We start from the raw sequence: 21354 nt of genomic DNA, 5'->3' as shown, positions 1-21354 counted from the left end.
CAACTAGCCTTGATGTCACAGTCAAGGAGATAGATGCATGCGGCTAAAGTTTGGACTGGATCTCATAATGGGCTCCGGACTGCTTCTCCCCGCCCCTGTGTTATTTTATGAAGCTTTATAACACAATGGCCAGAGCTGTGAGTGAAGTGAAAGTTTTGCCTGCTTTCATGCTTTTCATTTTCAGTATGGACTCTCTGTAATGCCCCACAGTTCAAAAGGCTAGTCTGTTCTTATAAAATGCCTAGATGAGTATTGTATCATAGTACCATAGAACCATATTGCATTACGCGGTGTTGCCTAAACTGAAGTGAGAAGGAAAATGAATAAAAGAGAATTGCTTTTAAAATGTTTAAGAAAGAACTGCAGATGCTGGAAAAATCGAAGGTAGACAACAATGCTGGAGAATCTCAGCGGGTGAGGCAGCATCTATGGAGCAAAGGAATAGGTGACATTGCTGGAGAAACTCAGCGGGTGAGGCAGCATCTATGGAGCGAAGGAGTAGGTGACGTTTCGGGTCAAGACCCGAAACGTCACCTATTCCTTCGCTCCATAGATGCTGCCTCACCCGCTGAGTTTCTCCAGCATTTTTGTGTCCCATTAATTTTTAAATGATCACTGGTATGCATTGCAGCAAACACCTAGGTAAGTTAACCATCTCCTCCCTGGAACTAACAAATAGTTTGTAATATGGAGTTGAAGCAACTTGAAAGCGTTCATTCCCGTGGATTAAAGCGACCAAATTTCCTCAAGGTTTCCCTTTGTAAAATTCAAAGGAGACACTCCACAGCCCTTCATGTTTCTTTTTTGAACAAAAATCCCCAACCCTCTGGGTAGTGGTCACTAAATCCCTTTGCCCACGGCAGTTTATGTCCACCAAGGCAGGTTTGGGCCAGATGCTGAATCTTAGCTGGCACGAAACAAGCAGTGGAATAGACAAAAGTGGGGCTGAGTGTCAAAGAGCAATGATTAATTGTGGAATGCAGCAAGCCTGAACGCGTAAAGCTGCAACAGCCCTGGGGAATTTTGCGGGCTGGATGTGAGCAAGCTGAAAACAACCTGCTTAAGGTAGCTATCTCCAGCTCGAGCAAGTATTTGCTTGTTCAACACTCTCTTCCTGTTTTCTTTATCTCTCCTATTTTGTTGCATTTCCCCTTATTCGCGCTCTCTTTCCTATTTTTTCCCTCTCTTTTCCGAGGATGGATAGGTCTGTGGAATTCTCTGCCTCAGAGGGCAGTGGAGGCGGGTTCTCTGGATGCCTTCAAGAGAGAGCTAGATAGGGCTCTCAAAGATAGCGGAGTCAGGGGATATGGAGAGAAGGCAAGAACGGGGTACTGATTGGGGATGATCAGCCATGATCACATTGAATGGCAGTGCTGGCTCGAAGGGCCGAATGGCCTACTGCTCCTATTGTCTATTGTCAAATACTAGAGGGCATAGCTTTCAGGTGAGAGAGGCAAGGTGTAAAGGAGATCTGCAGGGCAAGCATTTTACACAGAGGGTGGTGGGTGCTTGTAACGCACTGCCGGAGGGTGGTGGTTGAGGCACAATATAATAGTGGCATTTAAGAGACCTTTAGATAGGCACGTGGATATGCAGGGAATAGAGGATGTGCTTCTACAAGCTGGAGTGCTATCTATCAGTCTTTCTCCACCAGCAGAATGGCTTAAATATGCTTGCAAGTGTCATGCCTAGCACACAAACTCACAATATAGTTAGCGGTACCTTTGTCTATTATCCTGTTGTTTCTCCCTTCCACATACCATCAATCCCTCCCCATTTCCACTGCTCGTGTTCAAGATATTTATGGCTTTTAGTCTGAGTGTAGGTGGCCAAGGATCCCAAGAACTGGAATCCACTGATGCTCCCATTTTATAACGAGGCTTCTTGCATCCGTGGGTCACTTCATCTACAAGAGGACATTTTTTTTTGGTACGAAATATCTTTGAGCAAACCAAGAGCTCAAAGTGGTGTGTAAAATAAACACAAAGAGCTGGAGTAACTCAGCGGAGAGTAACTCTCTGAAGAGAAAGAATGGGTGATGGTTCGGGTCGAGACCCTTCTTCAGATTTGTTTTTGTTTGAGATGGTTCACTTTCCTTGCTGTTTCTTTTGTTGATGGCTCTTTACTGGTTGAAGTTTAAATGGTGTTTTTTTTATATAGAGAGCTACTTGCTGCTAGTTTATTGATACTCCAACCTGTTTCGGTGTCATTTTGCTTCAGTGAATTGAAGCAATTAGCCAGGGGTGTGTTTTGTGGTTCCCATTGTGGGTTTTCTTAGGTGTGCAGAGGAAACATGAGGCACAAAACTGTTCAATGTACTGACTTGAACAATGTAACTCTAAGGAGTTTGATTTTCTTTGTCTCCCAACCCCAACGTAAACAAATGCACCACAAGATAGTTCCTCGGCAGGAGAACTGGCCACAATTGAGCTGCAGTGTTGACTTTGAGGAACGGTGTGACCAGAATAAGCCAGCGTTTCAGATTTTTAATTGTATTTCTGGGCTGCTGTTTGTGGAAGAAAACTAATACTTTGGGAATCTGAGGAAGAAAGAACGGTTTGAATGGAGGGACGGTTCTTGTTTCCACCTCGTTCTGGTTACGGGCCGTAGATGGTGCCTTTGAGCTTGAGAAGTGCATGGGGAGTTGATGAAGAGTGCAGTCACATTTAGGATAAGGAATTGAAACGATGAATGAATATTTTATTGTCACATGTGACAAGTCACAGTGATATTCTTTGTCTTGCACACACGAAGTATGCAAAGAGTGGCCACATAAAGGGCCCAGACAAAGTTATAAAGTATCCCACGCCAGGTCCTCCTTTGTTTCCCCCCCCCCCCCTCACGGGCAGTTCCCCTACGCTGGGTCCTCCTTTGGTCCAAACAAAACAAGTATTTTCCGTCAACCCTGTCTGGAATAAAAGTGGTATTTTGGAAACTCAAGTATGTTTGTGGTTCAGCCATGGCATGAATTAAAAATAGCTTGTAGTCCTCGTGAATGCAGTGCTTACCTGATCAGCAAGCCCTTGGATAGCTGCCAATGCCTTTACATGCGCTGTTAATGAGGTCGCTCTCTCAATAGTTTAAAATGTGAATGTGCAGTTGTTGTAACTGCAAACCATGGTAGTAATCCAAAATAACTGGGAAAATATCCCTGAATATATAAAATGACCATGGTTTAGTTTAGTTTCGAGATGCAGTGCGGAAACAGGTCCTTCAGGCCCACCAAGTCCGCGCCAGCCAGCAATCCCCGCACAATCACACTATCCTATGCACTAGGGACAATTTACAGACCTGTACGTCTTTGGAGTGTGGGAGGAAACCAGAGATCCTGGAGAAAACCCATGCAGGTAGATCAGGAGATCCCGGAGAACGTACAAAACTTCTTACAGACAGCACCCTTAGTCAGGATCATAGAAACATAGAAAATAGGTGCTAGAAGGAGGCCATTCGTCCCTTCGAGCCAGCACCGCCATTCATTGTGACCATGGCTGATCATCCCCTATCAATAACCTGTGCCTGCCTTCTCCCCATATCCCTTGACTCCACTAGCCCCTAGAGCTCTGTCTAACGATCGAACCCGGGTCTCTGGCGCTGTGAGGCAGCAACTCTACCGCTGTGCCACCGTGATGCCCACTGATTCAATACTTTGAAAATACTTCCAATTTATTGATGTGTTGTTTTCCTCTTTTTTTCTCCCTCTCAGGAAGACTGCAAAGTCAAAGCCAGATGATAAACTGCCTGTGACTGAGGAGAAGAAATTGTATTTGGATGCAGAGTATAGCTCGGCCAGGGTGTCTGATGTCGACTTGCCTCTGCTGGTTTCTCTGCCCAGTGAAATTGACCAGAATGAGTGGTTGGCAAACAACAGTAAGTATTCGTAACTCCAAGCTAAAGGTCAGCTACAAGAGAATAGTTTGGGCAGCTCTTCAATCGGATCTTCACATTTGCCAGGGTGTTTATTCCCATTTAGTTTTCCATGCAAAGGGACTATTGGCATTGTCCATGTTAAGTATGCTTTTTCAGTTGGTGAAGGAGGTGGGTGTAGAATTGGTGAGCCATTTATCTTGTCGTCTTCTCTTACATTTGTCCCATTGTTCTTTCAAGAAAGGTCATTTCCAAAGCCCTAGAGCAGGGATGGGGAACCTGCGGCCTCAAGGACACATGCGGCCTTCTAGACCATTAAGTGCGGCCTTTTGAATGAATCCAAATTTTGTAGAACAAATCCTTTTAATTTTATTAATATGTTTTTGTTCGTCTTTTATTATTTTTTTTATTTGAATCTTAAAATAAACGTATTTAAAATACCAAAGAGTAAAAGAAGATACAACAAAATAATCCTCCCGAACTGAAGGCCACAATTAAAATGTTAGTAAGTCATGAGGGCTATTTTAACACCTGTTATGCTCATGATTTAGTTTTAGTTGGCCAGTTCATTGGCAATATTTAAGAGGGAGTTAGATGTGGCCCTTGTGGCTAAAGGGTTCAGGGGGTATGGAGAGAAGGCTACTGAGTTGGATGATCAACCATGATCATATTGAATGGCGGTGCAGGCTCGAAGGGCCGAATGGCCTACTCCTGCACCTATTTTCTATGTTTCTATGTAATGCAACTCCAGAATGTATGTTAACTTCCCACAAAAAGCAGTCAAAACAAAGTCATTAAAAGCTTAGTTAATTTTAGAATTAACATTTTTTAAATCATTTTCTTGAAGTTGGTACATAGTAGTTAGATTTTTACGAAAGAATGTACACTTTGAAGTATACCTAATTGAAGTTTCTTGGATGTGGCCTTATTACAGCTAACTTAATGTGGCATTCCAACATTAAAAGGTTCCCCACCCCTGCCCTAGAGAGTCGGTTGCTAATCTTTACCACTGAAGTAGTTCCTGCATAGAAGGACAAAAAGTACTGGAGTAACTCAGCAGGTCGAACAGTCTCGACCCGAAACCTCTATTTGGATTTTGACCCGAAACGTCATGTATCCATGTTCTCCAGATATGTTGCCCGAGCTGCTGAGTTACTCCAACAATTTGTGCCCTGTGCATTATCCAGAATAGGCAATTCTCCGTTTCTAGTTCCTTTATTAAGAGAGGAAGAAAATATGTACTTTAAACCATGTTCTCAACGCTGGTTAACACTTTCAGCATTTGTCACATCTGGTGATTGACGTATTGATAAAAGGGTGCCAGGTCATTAAGCATGTAATTAGTATTTGCTCCAATGGAATGTAAAAAATACTGACCTGACAGGTACGAAATCAAAATTATTCAATGTTCATATAATAAAACTCTTTGGGAGGCTCTAACATTACCATCTAAAGTCAAAATTACTTTGTAAACAGTAATTGACTTTGCAATTAACATCAATATTTTAAAACTGTTATATGGGTAAATTAATCAAATATTTTGCACATACCAAAATCTCTCAAACTCATTTCTCTTTTTAAATAAGCTGCCTGATCTGAATATCCCTTTGTTTTAATTTAAAATTCCCAGGATCTGTGGTGTTATGATTTTCGTTTGGACATTTACTTGTTTTATTAGTGCTGTTTGGCAGAAGAATGTCGCCAGGACACTCCCAGCTATTCTTTGAAAGCTGGCGTGAGCTAGGTGGTGGTAGCTGGCCCAAATATCCCAGATGAAAACTTGCCACATCAGGCACAATAGTCTTGACAACATCTGGGCCAGATTAGGTGGGCTTGAGTCCATACCTATCTGCCGCGGCCCAGCGGTAGAGTTGCTGCTGTTCACCGCCAGAGATCCGGGATTGGTCCTGACTACAGGTTCTGTCTGTACAGAATTTGTACGTTCTCCCCGTGGGTTTTCTCCGGCTGCTTCCGTTTCCTCGCACGTTCCAAAGTCATGCAAGGTTGTAGGTTAATTGGCTTCAATCTATCTTCTTTCTATCTATCTATCTTCTATTAATATATAAAACTCAAATCAGTCCGCCTGCAGTACGGATCCCTTCCTGCCTTTTGATTCGTTGACGGCTGCTCCTTCCTATCAGCTTCCAACACACTTCGAAACAAAGTTGCAAGACAGGAACACTGAACTTTTCACTGCTGCAGCAGGCAGGGGAGGTGCAATTGAGGGAGGCAGGGGAGTGCTGGAAACTTACATTTGGCAACGGCTTCAGTTCCATTGGAGGAGACGGTGCATGGTGAAATATTGGGTTGGGGGAATCACACCATTGGGGGAGCAGACCCAACGGGTCTGCACTTGGTCTAGTAACTTTTAAAATTGTCCCCAGTGCGTGTAGGTTATTAAATCGGGGTGATCGCTGGTCGGCACGGACCCGGTGGGCCAAATGGCCTGTTTCCATGCTGTATCTATAAAGACTCTGTCAAACTGTGTAACAACCTATTTGCCATATGGTGCTTTCAATTCTCGTATATTATTGTTTCCTATTTGTACCAAAAAACTCAATATCTAGAGTTCAACATCAAAAAATGACATGCCATTAACATGTAACTCCGTAGTTGTCGGCCTCTATGTCATGGAAATAAAAATTAAAATGTATGATAGAAATCAAAAAGAAAGCAGAAATGGGGTGACTTAATTGTGGTTAATGCTGTGGGGAGTGGATGGTTCTTTTACACAGCTTGAAACGCACAAGGAGGAAAAAATGAGGAGGTACATCCATCTGACAGGAAGAAGGCCTTTAATATTTTAAAAGCACCATCTTCTGTGTTTCTGACGGATCTCCTTCGAGTGCAGCCTGTCTTTTTTTTTAAATACATTATGATCCATGTATTTGCAGCATTTTCTTTTTGCCCTTTATTTTTATTTTTTCACGTGCAATATCATCCTTGGTCTTTCACTTGAGACTTGCTCACCAACTTGACACATCCAGCTGCTAATCGGTGCAGGCGTTTTGACCACTGCGTTCTGCACTTGCACCTGTTTTTCTTCTGCAACCCGCAATTTAGTGACCTTGTTTTGTGCGTCACCAGGGGGCCTCCGCAAGAGACTAACCTATTTCTTATATAATCTGTTTTACAAGGAACTGCAGATGCTGGAAAATCGAAGGTAGACAAAAATGCTGGAGAAACTCAGCGGGTGAGGCAGGGTCGCCTTTTCCCTTCGCTCCATAGCTCCATGCCTCACCCGCTGAGTTTCTCCAGTATTTTTGTCTATCTTATATAATCTGTGTTGTTAATGCATTCTTTTTCTCAATGATGGGACGCTAACCAAGAACGGAACTGGAACCCCCCCTCCCCCCCCCCCCTCCCCAGCCTCTTCCTGCAGGCACTCAATCCATTCAAGTGCAATATTGATTTCCCATTCTATTGCTCTGTGCAATTGTGAGCACTCATTAAAGATGTGCCGGTTTCTTGGCTGCAATGCAATAATTTAAATTAATGGCCAGTGAATTCACTGCACTGTTCACTGGGTTGTCGACACCATCATCATTCTCTGTACTGCGACTGAGCAATGTGCGCTGACGAGCGAAATATAAAAGAACGACAATTGATCACGCATTCCCTGCCTGACTTTCTGGATATAAATACACGCCATGTTGTCGCACTGAGTCATTCAGACCAGAAGGTGCCAGGTCTTCATAGGAACTGCAGAGTTATGTGACCATTGATGGGTTCACAGGGCAGCACAGTCGCACAGCGGTAGAGTTGCTGCCTTTACAGTGCCAGAGACCCAGCTTCAATCCTGACTTGTCTGTACAGAGTTCTCCCCGTTGGTTCACCAATGAAACTTAATGATCCGAATGTGCAGAAGCTACACTTAGCGTTTCTAACTTGAATCTTGAACTCTATTAATTTTATTGCAGGCAGGGTTTTGGGGTGACATAGTAAGTGGAAACATGATATTTCCCTCAGAGTTAGTGAAGGAGCATCTTTTGCAAGCCCTTGCACATTGGTGCCTAGAAATTGGAACTATGTGTGCCTCCTTTATAGGTGCAATTGCCCGAGAAAACATTTTCCAGGCATTAGATTAAACTATTAGACTATATTACACTATATATAACAGTTATATGTTATTTGTATATAATAAATGAATCGTGTGAATATATAAATTGATATGAATGAATATTTATTTGTAGCTCATTCATAACAGCAGCATTACGTCAGCTGTTTGCCCAGCAGACGATTTATTCCGTAGATAGACACAAAATGCTGGATTAACTCAGCGGGACAGGCAGCATCTCTGGAGAGAAGGAATGGGTGACATTTCGGGTCGAGACCCTTCATCAGTCTAAAGAAGGGTCTTGATCGGAAACGTCACCCATTGCTTTTCTCTGGAGCTGCTGCCTGTCCCGCTGCGTTACTGCAGTATTTAGTGTCTATCTTCGGTGTAAATCAGCAACTGCCGTTCCTTGCTACACAGATGATTTGTTGCTCTAGAATGCAGCGTCTGCTGACTCTCGTGCCTGCATGCATTGATACATCTCAGCATTGTTTTCTGGATGCGGGAGGTTTTGTTGAGGGGGGAATAAGTGATCAGAGCATTGCAATTAAAATAACTGATTTGGACTGTAATGCTCTGCCTCATTCTTAATCCTAATTGCTTTTATTAACAGCGATGACATTTTTCAATCACATAAACCTGCAGTACAGTGCCGTCTCTGAGTTCTGCACAGCGGAGACCTGCCCGGCGATGAATGCCTGTAACACGTAAGTGCGTTTCACTCATTAAACGGTCATATGCTACATATTTAAGTGTTTATTGAGTTTAATCCCCAGAGGTGGAGGTGTGAGCTGCTATTGCACTCAGAGCTGGGGTGGGAGATTGCAACCTTTACATGGTTGTAACCCTGTTCCTTCATCTCCACAGATGTTGCTGGACCCGCTGAGTTCATCCAACAATTACATTTAACATTTGTGAACCTTTTTAAAAAAAAAAAAAAAAAAAAAAAAAAAAAAATCAGTTGTCAACACTGATACCAGGTTTTTCATTACAGATTTATTGGATTACTTGAATTTAAAATTTTCCATTTGCCAGTGTGAGGATTTGGTCTCAGCTCTGGGACTTCCATCTCTAGTGTAGTAACATAACTACAATGTTACCAAACCTTTCCAAGCAGTCAACTGCTCCCACAAATATAATAATAGATCATGCCAGTTCGCACAAGATCTTGAGATTGACAAATGAAGGTTCGAGACCAAAGTGGCTCGGCCACAAGATGGCGCCACAATAGACACAAAAAGCTGGAGTAACTCAGCGGGTCAGGCAGCATCTCAAGAGAAAAGGAATAGGCGACGTTTCTGGTCGAGACCCTTCTTCAGACTCACGATTCACTCTGAAGAAGGGTCTTAACCCGAAACGTCACCTATTCCATTTTTCCAAAGATGCTGCCTGACCCGCTGAGTTACTCCAGCTTTTTATGCCTATTCTCGGTGTAAACCAGCATCTGCAGTTCCTTCCTGCTAATAATAAATATTATATCACACAAAACATTTGAATGGTAAGAGTGCCAGTGAAGCGCATGTTATCTTACTGCCATCTGTCCGATCATTAATAATGATCTAACTTAAATTCTACTTGTTTCAACTTGTCAGGCAACTTGCTTGACTGAATACCTTGCAGAGCTCCCCAGGGACTTAGGAGCTGAGCAAGCCTGTTTGATACGTGTCGATCTCAGCTGGATAATGCGACAAATTATTGGCCTTTGTACTGCTGGATGGTTATCGGTCGAACAATTCTGATGGCAATTATCACACCTCCGAAAAATCTAGGGGTTTTGTAAAATTGCAATACTGAGAACAATTTATATTTAAACAAAGGGTATAACACATGACTTGACTGACATGCAGGAAAATTGTAATCAAATAGCATATATATTTTCGTCAACACCTTTCCGCAATGACGGAACTTGCTGTGATACTTTTATTCAGAGTAGAAACATACTACCATAGGCCAGTGAATGTGTAATGGCTATTTCAACGTTTAGCATGGTGAGGTTAATCTTCCACGTTGCAATTTGTTTCCTTTGCTACAGTCAGTACTTCTGGACAGATGAGCGGGGGAAGAAGATAAAGTGTACCGCTCCGCAGTATATTGACCTAGTGATGACTCACATCCAAAAACTACTGACTGATGAGGAAATCTTCCCTACCAAGTATGGTGAGTTTTTCCAAACGAGTCGCTGCCTTACAGTGAATGCAGCGCCAGAGACCCGGGTTCCATCCCGACTACGGGTGCTGTCTGTACGGAGTTTGCCCGTTCTCCCCGTGACCTGCGTGGGTTTTATCCAAGATCTTAAAAATAGCGGAGTCGGGAGATATGGGAAGAAGGCAGGAACGGGGTACTGATTGGGGATGATCAGCCATGATCACATTGAATGGCAGTGCTGGCTCGAAGGGCCGAATGGCCTACTCCTTTGTCTATTGTTTACTGCCCTTAATCTCTCCTAACTAATATGTATCTTGAGCTGCACATCACTGCAGAGCAGATTATGTGTCCATTATCACATTGCCGTTTCCGGGAGCTTGCTATACACAATTTGGCAACGATACTTCAACAGTAACTAACCTTTAGATGAGCTTCATGAACAAAGTGCTTTTGTGATATCCACAGTTTCTGAATGGTGCCCAATAAATGTCAGTCTGTTTTATTGTGACATTCGGTGGCAGAATACAGGCAACTCCCGAACTTACGTAAGAGTCACCTTCCATGAACCTTTGCGCAAGTCATATTTTAGGCAAGTCGTAATCACCATCCCCTGCCCAAAATAACTCTGCTGAGTGTGAAGAAGCCGAAACATCCTGTTATCCTGAAGTAGACAAAAGTGCTGGAGAAACTCAGCGGGTGCAGCAGCATCTATGGAGCGAAGGAAATAGGCAACGTTTCGGGCTGAAACCCTTCTTCAGACTCAGACTTATCCTGAGGTGCTGCCTGGCCCGCTGAGTTACTCCAGCACTTTGTGTCCCCCCGCTGGGATATAACATGTCTCATGGCTGCGTCAGGGGCACTTTACGCAACGTGCGGCATTCTGGGTAAGCACCTCCGCCATTGCCGGCTTGCTTCCGATGTAAACTGGAGAGATCGTACAGTGTTGTGGAAATGACAATCTGCTTCACCTGTTCAGCAGTGTTCACCTGAAGTAAGTTGCCTCTTGCGTAAGTCGGGGAGCGTCTGCAGTTCCTTGACAAAATTAGAATAGTTTGTATGCTTGAGGTTCGTCTTTGTATCATTCTTTTTATTTTTGATGTAATCCACTGCCTCGGGGCTACTGCTAGTGAATCAGTCATCGACCAAAATATACCGACTGTTCCAAATGCTTATTTTATTCACATATTGAAAGGAAGAAAAGTTCTACACAGATGTGTTTTGTTCTGCATCATTTGACACAAGATGCCCAGGACCTAGGTTTGAGGTGGGAGGGGAAAGATTTCGTAGGAATCAGAGGTGCAACCTTTTCACACAGAGGGTGGTGAATATATATGGAACGATGAACTGCCGAAGATGGTAGTTGAGGCAGAAACTATAACAACATTTGAAAGGCATTTAGACAGGTACATGTATAGGGAAGGTTTAGAGGGATATGGACCAAACGTGGGCAGGTGGGACTAGTGTAGATGGAGTACCTTGATCGGCAGGGGCAAGTTGGGCCTGTTTCCGTGCACAGTGACTCTGACCTGCCAACAACCTATATAATAATAATAATAATAATAAAATAATAATAATATATTTTATTGTCATTGCACAGAGGTACAATGAGGTTTGGTATGCAGCTTCCATCTGATGTAATAACTCAATTAGCTAAAAAATAACGTAATTAGCTAATTCGACCCATCAAGTCTACTCCGCCATTCAATCATGGCATCATGGCATATTGTGTCTGTGCATGTGACTGTCCGGCAGAACGCTCCTGAAACTGTCTCCCATTGTTCCCGACAGGTAAAGAGTTCCCGAGTACCTTTGAGTCGCTGGTTCAGAAGATCTGTCGCTACCTGTTCCATGTTGTTGCCCACATCTACTGTGCCCACTTCAAAGAGGTGGTGGCCCTGGAACTGCACCCGCACCTCAACACTTTGTACACGCACTTTCTCATCTTTGTCAGGGAGTTCAACCTCGTCGATCCCAAGGAGACGGCCGTGATGAGGGACTTAACGGATGTTCTCCTGAGCGGTGTGCCTCAGCCCCAGAACCACGTCAACCACAGATGAGCCGATGGCCGCTGCACGTCCTGGGTGTTAGAAATATTTTCTTTAGTGGAAAGAATAATAACTTCAACGATCATGTTGCCCATGGCAATGCTGAAGTAGAACGTGACCAACAAATCAGTAAATCCAACTGGCCCAAAAATGGTGGCCACGTTGAACCCGCCCTGGAGTAAGTACTACAGTTATCCCCTCTAACAGCCTCGCTGAATGCCATCGTTGTCGAACAATATTAAGCTCCAGGTAGAGCTATTTGGCCCCTCTAATACTCGCCACCACTCCACCCCTTTAACTAACCCAGAGCGTGTGTGTGTGTGTGTGTGCGATGACATCCCTCGCCTCTGCAGAAGAATGCCACAACTCGCTTGCTGCCAGTTCTGAACGTTGCCAGCACTCGTGAACGAACTGGCGTTGCTCCATGCCAATGGCGAAGCCTCCAGTTTCTTTAAACTGGATCTTCCGTGCCCAGAGGGTGGCACGGCTGGTGCAAATCTGCGGGCAGAGCAAATGCAAGCTGGTGAGATCCCTTGGGTGACGGGGCAGAAAGAATATAAACACTTCCGTTGTATAGGTGTGGGGTTTTTTTGTTCTTAGTAGTTCTGAGTTCCTGGGGTAATGTTCAGAGCCGAGCTGGAGGCAGCTTCTGCTTAAAGGGACACGCTGCTATTCCTGCCCCTTCCTCTTTTTATTCCTTATATATCATTTTTTGGTGCCATCATGTGAGCTCTTTCAATGAAAATCTAGATTCTAGAGTAACAGATCAGAGGTTTCTTCCCATTGCTTGTTTTATTTCCTGCATGTAATCTTTCCGAGCTATCCACTGGTCTACCACTATTGGTCATGTAACCTTAAAAAAAAAAATCTTCACCCCTCCCTTCTCCTCTCCCCTGAAATATAGTTTCACTCCCTTTTGATGTGAATATTTGTTCTGGCTGAGGTAGAATAACCTTGAGCTATATATTACGGACAATTGCTCTGAGGCTGAATTAGTTGTAGAAGGCAGACCCCCCACCCCCCTCCCAACTGCATGCCTCGGCCTTGGTATCGGGTAGCTGCTGCTGCTACTGTGTGGCATTTTACCACCTCCCGCTCACCATGAGTGAGGTTGTTGGGTGCCGTCCAGTTCGTTCAGCTGCAGCTGGTGGGTGCTCTGGGCCAGGTTCCGGGGGGGGGGGGGGGGGGGGGGGAACCATTTGAGACTGCTGAGAGTTATTTTATTTTTGTATTAATGTACTACACTACTGACCTGGGAGTGATGCGATGGGCCGATGAAGTGATTCTGCTGATGGGTGATCAAGGCCCGTGCGTGTGAGTTGCCTCCCGCCTGTGCCTCTAGGTTTCCAACGCCTTTGTATGAGTTTTGCTTCTTGTCCCTGCATGGCTGGGAAGCAAGTTGACACTTAGCACGATGGCGTTTAAAAACAGCGCCTGGGTGGGGCGTGGGGCAAGCCTTTCCACCTGGGTTACATCTGGATGTTTTGGTGTGAGGTGGCGTGGATGGGAGTAGTGGGGAAATGGTCTAGAATCTGTTTGAATTGTAATTCCACAACCATTTTTATGTTGGTTTTGAATGCATTAATCTCATTAGGATTGTGAGCGGCAGACTAATTGAAGCCAGCGGAACTTCTTGTTTGGCTGGGACCCACTGTAGTCACAGAGGAGATAGACAATAGGTGCATGAGTAGGCCATTCGGCCCTTCGAGCCAGCACCACCATTCAATGTGATCATGGCTGATCATCCCCAATCAGTACCCCGTTCCTGCCTTCTCCCCATATCCCCTGACTCCGCTATCTTTAAGAGCCCTATCTAGCTCTCTCTTGAAAGCATCCAGAGAACCCGCCTCCACCGCCCTCTGAGGCAGAGACTTCCACAGATGAGGGCCTAATGGATAGTTGCATCTGCAACTTTACGCAGTATTTTCCTGAGATTTGAAAGGCCTTTAAAATACATTTAATGAGTCTCCCCCTATTTTACTCTTTTTCTTTTCCCTGTCATGAATCATTAGAAAAGAACATTTCATTTGTTTTGAAGATGGACGCAAAAAGCTGGAAGTAACTCAGCGGGCCAGGCAGCATCCTTGGAGAAAAAGAACAGGTGACGTTTCGGGTCGAGACCCTTCTTCAGACTGAGAGTCGGAGGAAAGGGAAATGAGAGATAGGGACCGTGATGTAGAGAGAGAGATAGAGAATGAAAGATGTGCAAAAAAGTAGCAATGATCCAGGAGAGAGGCCATTGTTAGATGTGGGTTAGGTGAAAAGGAGTTACAGATAATGAGACTCAACAAGACGGCTTTGAAGCTGGTACGCCTTGGGTGGAGGGGAGATGAGGGGGGGGGGGGTGCAAGGGTTACTTGAAGTTGGAGAAGTCCTATATTAACACAGCTGGGTTGTAAGCTGCCCAAGCGAAATATGAGCTGCTGTCTGACCCGCTGAGTTACTCCAGCTATTTGTGTCTATCTTCAGTTTAAACCAGCATCTGCAGTTCCTTCCTACACATCTCATTTGTTTTGTCAGGTTTCTGTGAGGTGGCCTTTGTGTGAACTAGCTAGGCCAATCCCACTAGAGCAGTGTTGTGACGTTAGTGTCTATCATTGTAAAAACTCTCCCCTTTCCCTTCAGTCTGAAGTGGGACCCAGATTTTGAGTTTGGCCTAAAATTGAAATCCACTGAAGTCCGTGAACTTTACCACACACACACACAAACACACACACACACACACACACACACACACACACACACACACACACACACACACACACACACACACACACACACACACACACACACACACACACACACACACACACACACACACACACACACACACACACACACACACACACACACACACACACACACACACACACAAACTTGTACTCTGGGAAAGAAATCAGAGTAGGAACGAGCAAATCAGCTATTATTGTAATGACAACTCTTGGTGTTTGAAGCTGTGATGGTGACACTTGACTCTCAGTAAAGTTGACAGTGAAGGACTCATTGGGTCATAAGTGATAGGAGCAGAATTAGGCCATTCAGTCCATCACGTCTACTCCACCATTCAATCGTGGCTGATCTATCTCTCCCTCCAAACCCCATTCTCCTGCCTTCTCCCCATAACCCCTGACACCCGTACTAATCAAGAATCTATCTATCTCTGCCGTAAAAATATCCATTGTCTTGGCCTCCACGGCCGTCTGTGGCAATGAATTCCACAGATTCACCACCTTCTGACTAGAGGAATTCCTCCTCATCTTCTTCCTAAAGGAACGTCCTTTAATTCTGAGACTGTGCCCTCTAGTCCCAGAGTCTCCCACTAGTAGAAACATCCTCTCCACATCCACTCGTTCGAAGCCTTTCGCTATTCGATACGTCTCCATGTGCTCCCCCCCTCATTCTTCTAAATTCCAGCTCAGTGCTGACAAACACTTATATTAACTCTTTCTCGGGAAGGGAAATCTGTGCAATCCAGGTAAAGTGACCAGGTGAGATGTCCACCATTGTCCCTCGCTGGCAGTGGCTGCCAGGTAGGTTGCATTTATGAAGTGCCGCGTATTTGGTTTCCACCACTTTTAAAGGCCAGAACAGTGCAATGGGTTTATTAATTTTAATGACATTTACCGTAATTTCCTCCTCGGTAAGGCTATCTTTAGGGTGACCATATGATATTTAAGAATATCCACAGCAGCTAAAAAAAAATAAAAATGACTGCTAGTAGTTTTTTGTTTCTTTTCCTCTTGAGTTCAGATACTATTTATGTTGGCATGCTGTCTTTCTTTCCCCTCTGCTTTCATTGGAACAGAAAACAGTCCCGGGGAGTGAGTGACTAGCTATGAACTCAGAGCATCCATGAGCACCATTTTACCTTTGCATATTACTCTACAATAGGTCTAGGAGGATTGTAATTCAGAATGTTAGGAGTACAGCAGCTTGCAAGTGCTTTTTCTTTGCAAAATCTGTTGGTTTTTTTTGGTTTTTTTAAAAAGCAAACCTAGGTGACATTGTGGTTGATTCTGGACGATGTATGTTTCCTGTACCGGATGTGTGTGTGTGTGTGTGTGTACAGCAGGCACACTGAGACAGCCTCAGGACAAGCACAATGGAAGCGAGTAGTTCCTAGGTCCCTCTCCTAAAATGGATGGCTGTTGCCATCTCAAGCGAGGAGGAGTTGAAAGGAAGACATTTGGGGAGGGGAGGAAGCGTTTGCTTGGGTGTGGGAAAGGTTTTTGCAGCTTGGGTATCTCAACATGTTTTATTTTTTTGTGTGGTAGAGGGTGGGGGAAAAGACAATGTACACGTCAATTGTAGGAGCAGTGAGGACAGAACACTTGAGGTGAGATTGCAAAGCAAAAATCCGTGTCTGGCTGAATTCACGAGAGCTGCAGCAGGAATGACTGAGTTATGTTGCCTGATGCCACGGTTTTATTGTGTTGCATTGTGTATGATAACCTCCCTTCTGGGTCCACTGTGTGTATTAGTTAGTGCAGGACTTTCATGTTAACCTTTTTAATTTGTTTTTAATTTATGTGCCGAGCTGAGGTCTTGGTCACCTCCAGTTTAAATTCCATTTGGAATATTTTGGAGGACCAAGAACCAAGAATTTACCGGCAGTCGCAGGCTGTGTGTGTGTGTGTGTGGTGGCCTGCATGGCCAGTGTAGTCATCTCAGTTAGGGGTCAAAGACAGGATGGATATAGACCACTTTGAACTGCTATTATCATCTGGAGTGATCTGCAGTGAAGCCAGTCTCTGGCGTTCTGAAGCCCAGCAGACTTTCTTTTGGGTAGCAGACCTTTGAAGCGTATGAATACTTGGATCCAGTGTCCGGGTGGTGTTCACTGCCAGGCTTGCTGGCTGGATGGAACCCTTGACCTGAGATGTGAGTTGAGCTCCCTCCCTTCCCTTCACCCTCCCGTGTGTTGGTTCACCCACACGGCTGGCTTTGGGTACACACAGGCAGCAAGCGAACAAGATCACCTCATTCTCGAAGGAAAGAAGCATTCTCGATCTCACTGGCTGAGCTAATGTAAGGATTTATTTCGCCTTTGAACTGGAATAATCTGATTTCTCCTGATTACTTCTCGAAGCCTTTGCTGGGCGATCGTGCTGCAGTATAACGAGACAGAGAGGCAAGCTGCAGCCTATTTTTGTTTCATATAATTTGATTTGATTTCTTGTAGACATTTGATTTTATTCCTTTCTCGTGAGGGACCTGTGATTATTGGACGGTTGTGAAGGGAGTCATTCACAGGCACTCTGACACACTTAATGATTGGCGAACAGGAAAGTGTGCTTACAAGCTGTCTGCTCCAAACCAAAAGCAAAGATATGATCTTTGACCAAAAGAGATGTCTTCAGTTCAATGTACAACTGATGGTGCTAGCTTGTTGCTGTAATGAGTTGTTAATTTACAGGAAGCCCTCTAATAGTCTGTCAATACTGGATGTAATATAACTTCTTAATATCTCACATTGCATTTCACAAGAAATCGTAAAATAAAAGAATAACATTTACTGAATGTCTGTGCCTTTTGTTATTTTTTTTTTTTTACAAATTTCCGTATTTATAATCCGGCTGTTTGATAGATTTGCATCTTCTGAATGTTCTTGTCCCATGGCAATGTTCGAGGTGTAAAATAATGCAAAAGAGCAATAATTCATCATGTGTTGACGTAACAGGGAAAAAACTGTGCCCTTAAAGGGATAGAACATAGGTGCAGGAGGAGGCCATTCGGCCCTTTGAGCCAGCACCGCCATTCATTGTGATCATGGCAATCCACAATCAATAACCCGTCTCCCCATATCCCTTAATTCCACCAGCCCCTAGAGCTCTATCTAACTCTCTCTTAAATCCATCCAGTGACTTGGCCTCCACTGCCCTCTGTGGCAGGGAATTCCACAAATTCACAACTCTCTGGGTGAAAACTTTTTTTTCTCACCTCAGTCTTAAATGACCTCCCCTTTATTCTAAGACTGTGGCCCCTGGTTCTGGACTCGCCCAACATTGGGAACATTTTTCCTGCATCTAGCTTGTCCAGTCCTTTTATAATGTTATATGTTTCTATAAGACCCCCCCCCCCCCCCCACCTCATCTAAACTCCATTGAATACAAGGCTAGCTTTTTCAATCTTTCCTCATACGACAGCCCGCCATCCCAGGGATCAATCTCGTGAACCTACGCTGCACTGCCTCAATCACAAGCATGTCCTTCCTCAAATTAGGAATCTAGCATGCACCGCCTAAATTATATTACAGACTTGTATTAGGATTGGGTATTTGCGTGGCATCATCTGGCTTGCTTTTTCACTGACAGCCACCAACTGTTTTAATGATTCCTGTATCATATCCTGTCCTTTCTGAGCATGGGGTGCCACGGAAGTGTTGCTGCCTCACAGCGCCAGAGGCCCGGGTTCGATCCTGACTACGGCTGCTGGCTGTACGTTCTCCCCGTGACCTGCGTTGGTTTTCCCCGTTTTTTAACACATGCCAAAGACGTGCAGGTATGTAGATTAATTTGGCTGCGGTAAAAATTGTAAATTGTCCCTAGTGTGCGGGGATCGTTGGTCGGTGCGGACTCGGTGGGCTGAAGGGCCTGTTTCCGCACTGTATCTCTATACTCTATATTAGACCACTGTGTGGTGTTTGCCTGCACCACACTAGCACAATTACCCCTGTCCCACTTAGGAAACTTTAGGAGAGTTTGCACCCCACCCAAGGTTTCCGTGCGGTTCCCGGAGGTTCCCGGTGGTTGCCAGAGGTAGCAGGTAGTGGAAGCAGGTAGGGAGACTGACAAAAACCTCCGGGAACCTCACGGAAACCTTGGGTGGGGCGCAAAGTCTCCAGAGGTTTCCATTCAGGTTTCCTAAGTGGGACGGGGGCACAGGTTTTGCATTCCTCCAGTGTATAGTTGAAGTTTGAACTCTGCTTATAATAAAATTAGAAAAATGAGACCGACACTTCTCGTATATGACTTTATTTGTTAATTTAAACTAGCCCACTAAATTCATATACAAATTTACAGGTTTGTTCAATTGATGAAGTATTATATTGATGGAGTTGAAGAAAATAATGATGGCGGGCAACAAAATCCCACTTTGCATGTAAGCGTCCCGCTGTGGTGAAGTCTTCTGGAGCAGACTAGTAATTCTTTGAGTGCAGTGCAGTACCTCTGGAACAGATGGTACAGCATATTCAGCTTTACTGCATATTATAACTTAAAAAATAATAAACATACACACACGGACATTGTGTACATACAGGCATTCAACATACCGAACTATAACCTGGAAGGAGTATTAAAGGAAAAAAATATTGGTGGCAGATTCACACAAGGAAGAATAAATGCTTTGTTTTTTTCCAGCCTTCAGTTTAGACGTCCACTGTCTGACGTGTAAACTTTCCCCCCAGCTAAAGCCCAGGATTCAGATTCTGGGCCAGATTTGCAATTTTTAGGGATTGTCATTGTCAGTGTACAGTACAGAGACAACGAAATGCATTTAGCATCTACCCTGGAAGAGCGACATAGGCGAGATATCAGTTGCTCTGGGCAAACGATTGAATAAAAAAAAAAGGGCTAATGTAAGTGTGGGGGGGGGGGGGGGGGGGGGTGATTGGCAGTCACCGAGGTACGTTGTTGAGTAGAGTGACAGCCGCCGGAAAGAAGCTGTTCCTCGACCTGCTGGTTCGGCAACGGGGAGCCCTGTAGCGGCCTCCCGGATGGTAGGAGGGTAAACAGTCCATGGTTGGGGTGGAGAGCAGTCCTTGGCGATGCTGAGCGCCCTCTGCAGACAGCGCTTGCTTTGGACAGACTCAATGGAGGGGAGCGGGGAACCGGTGATGCGTTGGGCATTTTTCACCACCCTCTGCAATGCCTTCCGGTCAGAGACTGGAACCCAACTACTAGTGGTGAGGATGGAGGATAGTCTTCTGGGCCATCAGTGTTGCTGTCAAATAGTTTTTAGGGAGTGGAGGGGGGGGGGGGGGGATCAGCCTTTCTGGCTCCCTTTGAGTATTCCTGAAAAATCTGAACAGCGCGATTTTAGAGAAACCCCGGAAGGATAAGGCCGTGTCACAAAAAATCCCTGGGGTCTCCGAGATATTTCAACAATCTAATTTACCTAGATAGAGCTGTTAAAGATAGCGGAGTCAGGGGATATGGGGAGAAGGCAGGAACGGGGTACTGATTGGGGATGATCAGCCATGATCGCAGCGAATGGTGGTGCTGGCTCGAAGGGCCGAATGGCCTACTCCTGCACCTATTGTCTATGGCCTATAGTTAATGGTCAATCTCAATCATTGAAAATAGGTGCAGGAGTAGGCCATTCGGCCCTTCGAGCCAGAACCGCCATTCGATATGATCATGGCTGATCATCCAGAATTCCTGCTTTCTCCCTATATCCCTTGACCCCTTGATTCTGTTAGCCCTAAGAGCTAAATCTAGCTCTCTTTTGAATACATCCAGTGAATTGGCCTCCACTGCCTTCTGTGGCAGAGAATTCCACAGATTCACAACTCTCTGGGTGGAACAAAACCGGGGAAAGTATTCTGCGTAGACAAAAATGCTGGAGAAACTCAGCGGTGAGGCAGCATCTAGATGCTGCCTCACCCGCTGAGTTTCTCCAGCATTTTTGTCTACCTTACATTTTCCAGCATCTGCAGTTCCTTCTTAAACAAAAGTATTCTGTGTGTTCGTTGGGGGTATTCTCTCTGCCCGCATCGCCTATCTTCAGTCTCCTGATGACCGTCTAGCATAATGCAGGGAGGGTCAGATTGAGGTGGACGCAGGAACCTTTGGTCTCCATGCAGAGTAGATAAAGCCCATCCAACAAGGGCCAGCACCTGTTGACTAGGGAGGGGGTGAAATTGGGAAGGAACAGTAATGGGAGAATGGGGGGTGAAAGATTTTCAAATGGTATGAATGTTTCTGATGTTTGTGCTGAGTGAATAAACTCTGCTTTGATCATTGATCAGGGGGATTCAACTGTGGCATCTAGACCCACCAGGTCTCAATGGGAATGGCTCATTCTGGTGGAGATAGATGGTGAACTCTCTTAACTTGTGAAGAAGACGTCTGTAATCCACATTGGTTACAAACAACTATTGAAAGAAATATGAAAGTGCACTAGGACCCTCCCAACCAGCTCATCGAATTCTGTTGATGCTCTTATCTGCATTGGAATGGTTACTATTTCAGGGACTAATTGAGCCATTCCCAGCAGCAGTAGAAGGGTCTCGACCCGATA

General features: G+C 44.8%; 1 protein-coding gene across 2 annotated transcripts in view; it reads left to right on the top strand.

The window, feature by feature from the left end:
• Positions 1–17631, top strand: part of LOC129713960 (MOB kinase activator 2-like) — a 38501-nt gene extending 20870 nt beyond the window's left edge. For both annotated transcript variants that reach the window (XM_055663380.1, XM_055663379.1), the window contains exons 2-5: positions 3704–3867; positions 8535–8628; positions 9954–10078; positions 11855–17631. In XM_055663380.1, coding sequence (XP_055519355.1) covers positions 3704–3867; positions 8535–8628; positions 9954–10078; positions 11855–12123 — 652 coding nt within the window. In that variant the 3' untranslated portion in view covers positions 12124–17631. The remainder of the gene's footprint in view (positions 1–3703; positions 3868–8534; positions 8629–9953; positions 10079–11854) is intronic.
• The last annotated feature ends 3723 nt before the right edge of the window (positions 17632–21354 follow it).

The sequence above is a fragment of the Leucoraja erinacea genome, chromosome 37, assembly GCF_028641065.1.
Source record: "Leucoraja erinacea ecotype New England chromosome 37, Leri_hhj_1, whole genome shotgun sequence".
Lineage (NCBI taxonomy): Eukaryota > Metazoa > Chordata > Chondrichthyes > Rajiformes > Rajidae > Leucoraja > Leucoraja erinaceus.
This window is presented reverse-complemented; position numbering and strand designations above follow the sequence as displayed.